This window comes from Camelus dromedarius, chromosome 17 (assembly GCF_036321535.1).
Source record: "Camelus dromedarius isolate mCamDro1 chromosome 17, mCamDro1.pat, whole genome shotgun sequence".
NCBI classification, from domain to species: Eukaryota; Metazoa; Chordata; class Mammalia; order Artiodactyla; family Camelidae; genus Camelus; species Camelus dromedarius.
The window spans coordinates 31542018-31555563 of NC_087452.1; the positions used below are offsets into that span (position 1 = coordinate 31542018).

Here is a 13546-nt window from a genome sequence, read left to right on the forward strand (position 1 = left end):
CTCCAGTTATGAAAGTCTTTGATGGCATCTTCTTTGAAGATCAGGATACTTCATCTACATTGAAAATCTGTTGTTTACTATAGCTACCTCTATTATCTTAGCTTCTGGATAACTTGCTGCAGCTTCTATATCAGAACTTGCTGTTTTACCTTGCACTTTCTATATTACAGAGATGACTTCTTTCCTTAAACCTCATGAACCAACCTCTGCTAGCTTCAAACTTCTTCTACAGCTTCCTCACTTCTCTCAGCCTTCACAGAATTGAAGAAAGTTAGGGTTTGTTCTGGATTAGGCTTTGACTTAAGGGAATGTTGTGGTTGGTTTGATCTTCTATCTAGACCACTGAAACTTTCTCCATATTAGCAGTAAGGCTGTTTTATTTTCTTATTCGTATGTTCACTGGATTAACACTTCTAATTTCCTTCAAGAACTTTTTCTTTGCTTTCGCAACTTGACTAACTGGCACAAGAGGCCTTGCTTCCGGCCTGTCTCAGCTTTCAACATGCCTTCCTCACTGAGCTTAATCATTTGTAGCTTTTGATCAAAAGTGAGAGATGTGTGGCTCTACCTTTCTCTTGAACGCTTAGATCCATTGTAGGGTTATTAGTTGGCCTAACTTCAATATTGTTGTATCTCAGGGAATAGAGAGGCCTGAGGAGAGGGAGAGAGATGAGAGAATGGCCAGTCGGTGGAGCAGTCAGAACACACACAACATTTATTAAGTTTGCTGTCTTATATGGGCATGGTTCATGGTACCCTCAAAGAATCAGAATAGCAGCATTAAAGATTACTGATCATAGATTGCCCTAACAAATACAATAATGATGAAAAAGTCTGAAATATTGCAAAAATTACTAAATATGACACAGAGATACTGAGCAAATGCTGTTGGAAAAATGGTGCCAGTAGACTTGCTTGATGCACGGTTGCCACAAACCTTCAATTTGTAAAAAATGCAGTATCTTCAGAGTACAGTAAAGTGAAACGCGATAAAATGAGGTATGCCTGTAATATTTAGATATTTGTACATGATGTATAGTAATATATATTTATATTTACTGTAAGAGTACTTAGCCAGGAGTCAGGAGATCTAACATCTCATCCTAGCTTACCTTATACTAGGACTGTGACTTTGAATACGTCTTACTTCTGGGATTCCTTTTCCTACTAACTGAAATGGGGAGATTAAGTGGCTACTTTCAAAGCTCTCTTCTGATCCTGGCATTTGCTGTGTTGCCAGATCCTCTGGTCACTGCAGTAACCATAAGCTGTCTAGCATCAGCCCTGGTTATTCTTTTCCACAGAGTCCCAGATTTTAGAATGAAGCCTGCTGCACAAATAGAAGCTCAGAAATATTTGAGTGTTTCCATTTAGAAAAGAAGAAGAAAATGGTTGTTTCTTTTTTGTGTACCCGTAGCATTCTGATTTCAGCTGTCAGTTTTCTGAGGTTTTTTTTTTTCAACCTTATCTCTGGATAGGACTCCATCAAATTTGGCTGCAGCCAGGCTCTCAGGTCCTTCGCACAGTAAAGGCAGCCTTGGTGAAGACAGAAATCCCACTAGCAAGTATTACCGGTGAGAGAGAGTATGTTTAGTCTGAGAGCTGACTCAGGTTTATGAGGATAAGCATGCTAGTGTTTTCTTGATGGCTATCTTGAAGTATTATTTTTGGGTATAATTAGGTTATTATGAGAATTTGTTGTCAGATATTTTATTTAAAAGGTTGGGGTGCTGTAGTAGGCCTGACCTCACCTCTGAGAAAATGCTTAAGCAGAAGTTATTTATCAGGTAGTGTTTAATATTACCAGTAAAATGTATGATAAAGGACAAAAAGATTTTTTGTTTATAATAGAATTTGTTGGGGGAGGGTATAGTTCAAGCGGTAGAGCACATGCTTAGCATGCATGAGGTCCTGGGTTCAATCCCCAGTACCTCCTCTAAGAATAAACAAACAAACAAACAAACAAACCTAATTACCTCCCCCCACCAAAAAACAAACAAACAAAATGAAAAAAAAAATAGAATTTGTGTTCATTGTAAAATGTGAGCATCATTAGAATTGACCAGTAATTATGAATGAATCTTTATTTTTCATAAAATAAGGAGTAGTGCTGCATTTAAATAAAAAATGCAAATAGCTTGCTTTAGGCTTTCTACCACCACTCTCTCTTTTCTAAGAGAAAAAAATTAGTCATCTTGGTTAAGATTGATTGTGGGGAAAAGAAAAAGTACAAAGATAAGTTGAGGAGGCAGTTGAATGAAACTTTTTCTTTGATATGAATGCCTTGTTAACAGTTCCTATTTCCTGTAAAGTAACCGAATTATTATAACATCTTTTTCTGCCTTCTAATTGCTTGTTTTTCTTTGTAGTAATAAAAGAGCAGTCCAAGGGGGTCGTTTATCAGCAATTACCATGGCACTTCAGTATGGCTCAGAAAGTGAAGAGGATGCTACTTTAGCTGGTAGGCATTAGGTTGTGACTAGTTAAATGTCTTCTAGGTGGATCCTTCTGGTTAAGGAAAATTGCAGTTACTTTGGTTCAGCTGGGAGTTTGTTTTTGGAGTACATGCTGTTTTGTTGCATTTTGATTGCACTCTTGGTTGGCAAACTTATCAAGAGCTTATTACTACTTTACTTTGTGTTAAAGCATGTATCTAAGTAAATAAATACTTCTGTGAAAACAATTGGTTTGATAGCCTTAGCAGATCCTGGTTTCAAACCTGTGGTGATAAGCAGTGAGTACTAGTGACACCATCAGGAAATCCCAAGGAGACATTCACATCATCTTATGTTTCTGGTCATTGGATTGTATTTTCAGTAGGCTATAATTTCTTCCCAGCTGGAGCTTATGATTTAAAGATTGTATATTGCAATCAGAGCAGGATGGTAAATTGTCATTTAAACAGGTCAAAGAAAGGGCATTGGGCACTACAAATTCATGTAAAATTTATAAAATAGTAAAAAAGATCATTGATTTCATTGTCTGTCTTCCTAAGTGATATAATCTTTTTTATTTTTTACTATAGATATTTTTTATATGTAGAGGTAAAAAATTTTTCTTGAAATTACTCTGGCATTTGTTTTAATTTTTATAATAAGTGTGACATAAGATTTTTCTAGCAGTATCTTATTTTCTGCTAGATCTGTAGAAATTCATAATTACTATAGACTACTTACTAGAGTATGAATTTAATTCTTTACACTCATGTAAGAATTAACTTTTTTTTAATGTATATCAGTTTTATCCAATATTGAAAGAAAGTTTATCTTTTCATTAGTTTTATTTTGTGCTAGTTGTAAAAGTGACACACATGTTATCTTAGCTTTCCTTTCCATTTGGTTACTTCATTAACCTTATAGTAGCATAACAAATTGAAGGAAGACTATACCACTTACAAAATTCCTAAAAAGCATTTATTGCCTTTTTTTCCTAATAGTATCTTTGTCACAAGAGGATTCTTATTTAGTAACCTGAGCTATTAAAGAAAACAAAGTAGATGCGACCAGCTTTGTATGTAGTAGATCATTCAGACTTACTCAGAACCTGTTTATCTTAAATTTAGTCAAGGTTCTAACAAATTTGATTTCCTACTTCTTGCTCCTGGAAACAACTTAGGGGTAGGACAGTGAAAATAGCAAAGAAAGGTTAACTCATGATCTCGTAGCAACAAGAAAGTGCTGATGGAAAGAAGGCGTAAGAACTGAAAAGTGTGGCCTGGCCTCTAGAGATGATTGTTTTAGAGGCCAGCCCACACATGGCATCCCTGAGGGGGTGGGGAAGGGAAGAGCACCCACTCGCAGTCAGCACAAGAAGGGGAATGAGGTGGGCAGTGGAGTAAGAAAAACAGACAAAACTTCCAGTCCTCCCCCACCAAAACAAAATAAGGCAAGAAGGCAAAACGAAACAGAGAAACTGGGATAAGTAGAAAGCATATAGATGAGAGAAACAGCTCGAAAAATTATATCAGAAATCAGTATTAGTGGCCTAAATTTGCCAATTAAAGTTTGAGTTTGAATTTTTATAAAATCAGGTTATATGCTGGTTACAGGAGACTTACCTTAAACAATATAAAAGTACATTCAGGAAAGCTGAGTATAAAAGGATGGGAAAAAACAGGAAAATAATAACCAAAAGGTAGTTACATCAGCTTCAGTTAAAATGTACTTTTGAACATTAGCAAAGGTAAAAAATATTCACCTGATAATGATAAAAGGTTTATTGCATTAAGAAGATAAATTATAAAAGGGCTCAAAGTATGTAAAACAAGCAGTTGGAACTTCTTGAAGAAAGTAAAAACATTGCCATTAGAGTGCGAGCCCAGTTCTCTCAATTGCTAGATAAGCAGCCAGAAAACCAATGAAGACAAAGAAAATTTAAATACACTTCCTCCCAAGTATATTTGTATTCTTTTGCTGCTAAAATAAAACAAAGTATCACAAATTTAGTGGCTTGAAACAACAAATCTATTCTCTTCAATTCTGGAGATCAGAAGTCTAAAATCAGGTTGTTGGCAGGCCAGTGTTCCTTCTGGAGGCTTTAGGGGGATAATACATTTCCTTGCCTTTTCCGGTTTCCAGAGGCTACCTGTATTCCTTAGTTCATGGCCCCCTCCTCTACATTCAGAACGCAGCACTCCAGCCTCTGCATCTGTCACCCCATCTCCTTCCATCTTTGATCTCCTTACCTTTCTTTCATAACCAGAGATTAATCCAGTATAATCTTCCAAACTCAAGGTTCTTCTCAGTTATATCAGCAAAGTCCCTTTTGCCATATAAGGTGATACTCACAGATTCTGTGGATCAGGACATGGATAAATTTGGGGGCCTATTATTCATCCTACCACAACAAGATGGATATAACAGACAAGTATTCTGTAAGTAGAGAATACATATTCTGCCCTGGTTCACATGGAATATTTACAAAAATTGACTATGTACTTAGCCATGAGACAAATTTTAACAAATTTGGAAAATCGGGTATTATATAGGCCATATTTCTGACCACAGTGCAGCTATGATAGCAACTAATAATGAAGAGGTAAGATTTTTTTTAAAAGAGTAATTATAATAGAAACTTAATTACTTGAAATTGAACAATAGCAATAATAAAAATAATACATATCAAAACAGTGGGAGTACAGCTAAAGTGCTGCTTTGGAGGGAAATTTATAGGTCTGAATGCTTCTGTTTAGAAAGAAAAGCAGCTGAAAGTCAGTGGACTAAGCATCCAGCATAAGTGAATAATAAAGCAGAGATACTGGGAAAAAGAAGATAGAAAGCTAGGAGCAGAAATTAATTCATTAGAAAGAAAACCTATAATGGAAAATATCAATAAAGTCAAAAGTTTTTCTGTTACAAATATTAATAAAATAGACAAATCTGTGGTGAGATGATTATCAAGAAAGAAACAGAAGGCATAAATAAATATTAGAAGAAAAGGGGACCATACAGAGATTAAAAAGAGAATGTAAGGGCTGCTTAATGCAAATAAGTTTGAAAATTTAGGTGGAATAGACAAATTCCTAGAATATGATAAATGCCTACAACTGATTCAAGAATAAAAAAGCTGATTGCTCATATCACCATTAAAGAAATCAGATTACTAATTGCTGATCTTCCCACATGGAAAACACCAGGCCAGACATTTAGGGAACAAATTATATACAAATTTCTGCAGAGAATAAAAAGAGCTCCCCAGTTCATTATATGAATCTAATATAACCTGTGTACCAAAACCAAACAAAATATAAGCACACTGTATCTAGCAGTATATATAAAAGATAATACATGATAACACAGTTGGGTTTATGCCAGGAATACTTGGTTAGTTCAACATTAGAAAAGATAAAAGTATCCTTCACTACATTAGTAGATTAAAGGAGCAAAACTATACTTTTGGCTCAGCAAATGCATTTGATTAATGCTTCAGTTTCCATTAATGATAAAAACTTAGCATACTGGGACTCTTTCCTAATTTGATAAAGGGTATCTCCATGTTCATGGGAGAAATATTTGTAGCATTCCCCTTATCATAAAAAACAATGTTGTTACCTCTTGGTCAAAGTACTAGCCAGCATTCAGTGATAACAATAAAGCTGTAAGTATCAGAAAAGAAGGATTATAAGTATTGCAGTTAATAGATTGTTTTTTGAGTTTTCTACTTAAAAGACTACTGATAAATTATTAGAATTAATAAGAATAATAAGGTGCTAGATGTAAGATTATTGTACAAAAATCTTCATTTCTGGAATCAGCCACAAAAAGGAAAAGTAATTTTTTTTAAAGATACAGTTTACGTAGCAACTAAACATACACCTAGGTGTAAATCCAATAAAAGATGTGCAAGAGCTTTATGGATAAGATTGGAGGTAGCAGAGTCAGAAAAGACTACATAGTTTCAAATCCTATCTGCTTCCTGCTCCCTATCTCTAAATCCCTTCTCCACTGCTTTACAAGCTGGCTGACTTTGGGCAAGTCATCAACCTCTCATGCCCAGTTTTTATATTTGGAAAAGAAATAATAATACTATGTGGTGATGTTAGGATTACCTGAGACTGATAACTTGTCAAGCTCTTAATATATAATTAAGTACTTACTAAGTGATTATCATTCTTACCTGGGAGCATGTAGTGATTTTGGTTATCCTTATCCACCAAGGCAAAGTTTAAATTAGGTCCATATACACTGTTTGAGTTCAGAGAAATTAGTAATATATTTTGTATTTCTATAAAAATGATTACATGTTTTGTTTTTTGGGTTTTTTTATGGTTAGCTTCTACCTAAGAATTTTCTCAGTAAATGAAAACCCAAGGGATGCTATAGATCAGTGGGGCAAAGTCAAAGAGATTTAAGGCTAAGTCAGGTCTCCCAATATCAGCCCCATCTACATTTTGTGCTATCCTAAACTACATACTATTGCTTTGGTTCTGAGATCTGTGAATGGCTGCTTGCTTTTTTTTTCTTGTCCAAGCACACATAGCAGGGAGTCTCTGATGATGGCACATTTAAAAAAAACTATTTTTAACCTTTAAAAGACAGTATAATTTTTACTATGATACTCTTTTGTATGTCACACTCCTCTAAGTAAACATACAATTATACTAAGCATAACTAACATCATCTTTAATGAAGGCTAGAGACTATTCTTTTAAAATAAGTATTGTCAAATATATGTAGCCCAATCTGGAAGGTTGTAAAAAGACCTTCAGAGAATATTTTTTCTTCCCCTTATAAGTATTTTTATGTCTTTGTAGCTGCACGTTATGAAGAAGGAGAGTCGGAAGCAGAGAGCATTACTTCATTTATGGATGTTTCAAATCCTTTTTATCAGCTTTATGACACAGTTAGGAGCTGTCGGAATAACCAAGGGCAGCTAATAGCTGAACCTTTTTTCCATTTGCCTTCAAAGAAAAAATACCCTGATTATTATCAGCAAATTAAAATGCCCATATCACTACAACAAATCAGGTAAGATGTCTTCTACATCACTCCGTATAAATCGATCTTCTTGTGACTGAGCCTCCACATGTGTCTTCCTTCCTAAAATGGATGAGGATATTAAAGGTGAAATGTTTTTCATATGGTCTAAAGTGTACTTAAATATCACTCCTGTATAAAAGTGAGATATAAATTTTATTAACTATAAATGATATTCTTTGTACTGCAATAAGAATCAAAAGGCAAATAAACAAGGTGTTTCAGCTAGGCATTTGTGTCAGATTATGGATTATAAAAGGTCATGAAGCTCAAAATAACTGTTCATTTTCTTGTAACTATGCAAAGTGAAAAAATCTTTCTGCCTATACCCTTTATTGATATTTTGATTATAACAGTTTATCTGTACTTAAATTTTGTATTTGTAGCTGAACCCGCAGAATAACCATAGTCAGCCCTGAGAGTACTCATTAGCTGAAATAGTACATGAAAGATGGCTCATCATGGTGTTCCTTTTCTGTTTAGAAAATGTTAAAAAAAGATCATTGGGAATTCAGCCAGACAGAATACTGGAACCACCACAATATCATTAGAAATAGTAGGAAATAAGTAATATTATAAAATTTGATGTTTTGTAAATCTTAAAATGCAGATTATGTTTTGCGGTATAACCAGATAGAGGCAAGAAGTAGGTAAAAATATTTTAACTAGGCAAGGTCAGAGTATGCTGGTGTTTACATGATGTTTTCATAGCAGGTAACTAACCTTCCAAACAACAGTAGGAATTAAAATCCTTGTACATTACTGGATTGTAGGAAATAAGTTTGGATAACAATGTATGTTTCATGGTTTTGCATTTGTAACTTCTATTTTCCTCTTTTGATCAATAAGGTTTATAGTGTTTTTATTTAATCCAAACTTTGGAGGTTTTATACACGAATAGGATCTAGAAAGTCAGTTTATTTGGCCCTCTTAAAAATAACATGGAGAGAACTATATTCAATATCTTATAGTAACTTACAGTGAAAAAGAATATGAAAACAAATATATGTATGTTCATGTATGACCAGAAATTGGCACACATTGTAAATTGACTATACTTCAATAAAAATATATGTATTAAAAAACTAACATGGCAATTAAGGCAGCCATTTACTAAGAAAATAGTCTAGAAATTTGTCTTTTACACTCTTTGCCTTGGAAAAGATGGTGACAGTGCTGTTGATACTGAGAGGTTCCTTTTTAATTGAATGCTTTTTGTCCTTAGTTTCTTTTCTCCCTCATGAGTTTTTGTTTTTTTTTTTTTTAATTCCAACAGTCTAATCAACTGGTTAGTTTTAAAGAAGGCAGATCCTCAGCCAGCTCAATAACCTGGCCAGCAACCTTCATCCAAGTTAGAATTTTCTAACATAAGCCTTGCTTTGTTAAGTCAATAATGCTGTACCTTTCCTCCCTTTTAAAATTTACTCTTGACAGTTATGTGGCACACAGGTAGGGGATTGTGAGGAATAGAGAAGTGGCTGAGATCTGGCTTGTAGCACAGTAGAGTTTTGAAAGGTCAACTTTTAGGACATCTAATCTACTTCCTTTCCAAGGACACTTGCTGGCCAGTGGTGCCTGACAGGAGCTGGGCTACCTTCCATTGTGCTCTATACATCAGAGCAACTGGGAAAGCTAGAGCAGTGTTGTCCAATAGAACTTTGTGTGATGGTGGAAATGTTATTTTATCTGCACTGTCTGCCATGGTAGCCACTAGTCACATGACTGTTGAGAACTTGAAATGTGGCAAGCGCAACCACATAGATTTTTAAATTTTATTTCATTTTGATTTAAAAAGCCACTTGTGGCTAGTGGCACAGTTGAGGAAGATTTGCTAGCAGAAGGAATTTAGTTGAGTGTCATCAAAAGCAACAAAAGTGGAGGAGTGGGCAGGAGCCGGACGATGTTGTTCCGTTTTCCACCTTCCATTGTGTTGGGCTTGTCATCCCTGTCTTTTATTTCCCCTCTGCCCTTCCCTCCCCCCGTCCTTGATTAACATCAGTCTGATAAATATCTTCAGATTTATTATAGATTGTCATTTACAAATTTGGATTCTCTGTCTCTTCTTTGTGGGTGTTGAGAATAGCCAGCACATTATCCTTGGAGTTAGTAGGAATAAGTCTAAGGCTGTAATTTAAATTCTGGGTGCTGGTTGTGTGAGCTGGTAGTGAGAGCGGAGTTTATACTTAGTTGTAGCATAAAGTAGTTTGCTTCATCCCTTTCTCTAACGTTCATATCACTTTAAGCACTATAATGAATCTACATATGATTTTAGTAAATTTTAAGTAAAACTTTTTATGCAAAATGAACGATAGATTCTAAGAGAAAAGTCTAAACTCTCATTCTGTGAAGCTGTGCACATATTGTGATTCTTTACTTAATACTGCTTTTGTGACTTTGATGGATAGCATACAAGTGCTTCAGTCAGAAGATTTAAAAGTCAGTCTGTACATTGTTAGGGTAAACCTAACTCTTCACCTTGTACAAAATGTATAGGGATTTTATTAGAGTTGGTGTTAGTGACAGCCACAGTATCTGAAAGAGCTTTCGGAGTTTTTAAGACTCTTAGATAAGGTAAATAAAAATTAAGCCATCATAATTAATTACAAATGTATGTATTAGAGGAACAGTAGTGAATAGACTCAGACTTACCTGCTTCTTGTTTACCATCTTAAGACTGCTCTTCATTGTCCATATACTCCCCTGGAGGTAAATTTATATTATCCTACATGCTCTTTCATGGAGTTGCCAGTACTTTCTCTTTTCTTTAACCCTCATGACATGAAATGGCCTCTTATTTAAGTATAGTTGATTTACAATATTATAGTAGTTTCAGGTGTACAACAAAGTGATTAGGTTATATGTATGTATGTATATGTATTTTTTCTATTTTTGATTCTTTTCCATTACAGTTTATTGCAAGATACTGAATATAGTTCCTTGTGCTCTACAGTATAGCCTTGTTGTTTATCTGTTTTATGTATAGTGTGCATCTGTTAATCCCATACGCCCAATTTATCACCCCTCCACTTCCCTTTTGGTAACCATAAGTTTATTTTCTATGTCTGTGCCTCTTATTTTCTGAAATTGGTAGATCACTGTGATTCTTCATTAAGGTAGCTTAAAACCTCCCTGATTTTCTTAAATCTCTTCCTAGGGTTTTCATTTTAGCCACGAACAGGGTTTTTCCATTAGGATTTTGGCTAATACATTTGCTTTGTGATTGACCACCTTATGGGGTCGTCTTACTACCTTTTATAGTATTTTAGTTTATACTTTTGGATTTTCAGTTAAATTGTCATACTGCCTAACTATAACAGTGCCTCTTTACTTTATATTTTGAAATTGTCACTTCTGGGCCTTTAATCAGTGTCAGTAGTAAAGATACCTTGTAGTATTTGTCAGGATTTTTGCACTGGGGTTTCAGGAAGAGTGTTTCATAATTTTAATAATGGAAAACTCTAGCCATGTGTTTGTCTTTCACAGAACAAAGTTAAAGAACCAAGAATATGAAACTTTAGATCATTTGGAGTGTGATTTGAATTTAATGTTTGAAAATGCCAAACGCTATAATGTCCCCAATTCAGCCATCTACAAGCGAGTTCTAAAATTGCAGCAAGTCATGCAGGTATGATTTCTTGGTTTTGCTAAGTTGTATGCATAATTGAAATAATTTTACACATTTTGAGGAGGTTCTTTTAAGATGTGTGATTTCCCTCCAGCAATATCACATGATTCTTTTCAACCACAAGTACTGCTGAAAATTTCTTTAGAGTTGTCAGAAATAATAGTTTAGACTGGGTTAGCTTTGTGACTGGAAGAAGCAGGGATTTGTCTCTGGGAGTAATTTTAGGGTTGTCTGGAAGTTTCCCTCCAATTGCAGATGATGGGTCTGTCATTTAGATTTTATTTCTTTTGTTCTAGACTTTGTCTCTCTTAAGGTAGGGTTAGTCCTAGGAGAAAGGACATCTTAAGGCTAATTAACCATTGTACAGTGCCCATGAGTTTATTGAATCCTTTCTGAGAGCACACCTTGGAGGACATCTGAGGTCACAGGTGATCTAGGTGTTTTGAGACAAAAAAGCTTAGATATGAAGTACAAATTGTGTCAACCTGTCAGTTTTTGGTAGGGTCTTTGTGGAAAGACAATCTCAGGGCAAGGAAGCAAGAAAGGCAATTTTAGGTCACCTGTAGAATCTTCATTTTGTATGGTCAAAACTGTCATCAGTGCTGTAGATTTCAAGTATTTCCTTTTCATTGCTCTGTATATATTCCCTTAGTCAGCTGTGGTTGGGCTTTTAGCTCTGTTTGGCGGAAGGTCTTTAAAAATGCATGTGTTGATAAGTAGATCTTCTTTCACCTCTCACATTAAACTTCTCCTTAGTCACACTGTTGCTTAAGAAGTCAAGGGTACAAAAGGCTGTCTTTGAGTTGGTTTTACTTAAATATGGTCACCAGAGAAGGATGCCCCTACAACTTGCCTCAGTATTTTTAACGAGCCAGTGCCCTTTGTAGTCTTACATGCAGTTGAGCTAAAGTTGATTCCTCAACTCTCTGGATCCATTTTTTTTTTCCACTTACTTTTCTGTCATACAAGCTTTTGTTGAATTGAGTTACTGAAAAGGTTTAATGACTCATTCTGATTTTATGTATCCTACATGTGGTTGTATCTTTCTGTGAACCTGATGTTTCTAGCTCTTTAATATTCATATATTCTAAGTGTGTTCAGCAGAGTGAGCTTAACTCCCGGGATCTGCTCGGTTTTTAGGCAAAGAAGAAGGAGCTTGCCAGGAGAGACGACATTGAGGATGGAGACAGCATGATTTCGTCAGCTACCTCTGATACTGGTAGTGCCAAAAGAAAAAGGTATATATACTCTTCTTATAGCTGGAGACATCTCAGTTTCTATTTATTTTATCTTAGATTTAAGTGCAGAAAAATGTTTCTTTAAGCTTTCAAGTATGAATTATCTTATAAGCTTTAAATATTTTATATCATTTGTAAATTGTATTGTTAGCACTTTTTTTTGAGCGAATACTATATTGCTTAAGATAACATAGATAAAAATAACAACTACTTATACAACTTGGAAAATCATGTTATTCTTTTTGCTGTCCAGGTTATTTTGTTTTAATGTGGCATTTTAAGAGTGCCCCCTAAATCTAATTTAGGTAATTTCTACATGGTGAGTTACCAAAAAATTGGTATTACCACTGTAGTGAAGTAAGTCATTACTCTTACCCCTTTGTTTTTCCTTGTTAATCTGATCTTTACTTGCATTTTTTAAAATTGAAGTATAGTTGATTTACAATGTTGTGTTAGTTTCTGGTGTACAGCATAGTGATTCAGTTATACACATGTATTTTTCATTATCGACTATCATAAAGTATTGAATAGAGTTTCCTGTGCTATACAGTAGGACCTTGTTTATTTGCCATTTTAAGGATGTCATTGTAAAATACCAACTCATAACTTCTTGCAGTTCGTAAACAGTTAAGCTAGATATTTGGTTTTCTTTTCTTTCTATCTTTTCTTTCAACTTCCCTAACCCTTCCTTTTTCTCACGGGTTTTGTGGAAGGGACCTTACTGTGAGATTCTGAAGCTGGACTCCTTTAAAGAATCATGCAAGACCATCTCTTTTGTCTGTGCCTCCCACACGGAATTTCTTTGACTTGATCTTTGTGGAACATCATATTCTTCCTCAGCCTTAACTGTCTCACCAGCTTTATAACAGTAATCAATCCAGGGAGGATACCTTAAACAGGCTACTCACTAATAGCAGGGCTTGTCAGATTCAAAATTGAATGAAGAAATAATTATAACTGTTAACATAATTATATTCATCCATTAATAGGTCCACTAAGATCAGAGGATTTTAAGAAGTGGTTTAGAAAAGGAAACTGTCTTATCTTTCCCTCTTATAAATAGCATTTGGGAAAATTTTTTTAGTTTTGAAAATAACTTTTCTATGCTATGCCAAGGTAATTAAATTGATTGGTGTGCCCTGAGATGTGCGTCTCCTCCATTACTGGCCTATGAATTTCATCCTTCCAAGTTCTTAATTCCTTATTAT

At 34.9% G+C, this 13546-nt stretch overlaps 1 protein-coding gene across 40 annotated transcripts in view; it reads left to right on the top strand.

Moving 5' to 3' along the window:
- The window catches only part of PBRM1 (polybromo 1), a 100718-nt gene that overhangs the window by 31262 nt on the left and 55910 nt on the right, over positions 1-13546 (top strand). For 33 of the 40 annotated variants that reach the window (XM_031470499.2, XM_031470492.2, XM_031470503.2 and 30 more), the window contains 5 exons: positions 1479-1574; positions 2370-2461; positions 7253-7466; positions 10959-11100; positions 12241-12338. In XM_031470499.2, the coding sequence (XP_031326359.1) occupies positions 1479-1574; positions 2370-2461; positions 7253-7466; positions 10959-11100; positions 12241-12338 (642 nt within the window). The remainder of the gene's footprint in view (positions 1-1478; positions 1575-2369; positions 2462-7252; positions 7467-10958; positions 11101-12240; positions 12339-13546) is intronic. The other 7 variants (XM_031470502.2, XM_064496459.1, XM_031470512.2 and 4 more) reach the window with 1 other exon arrangement.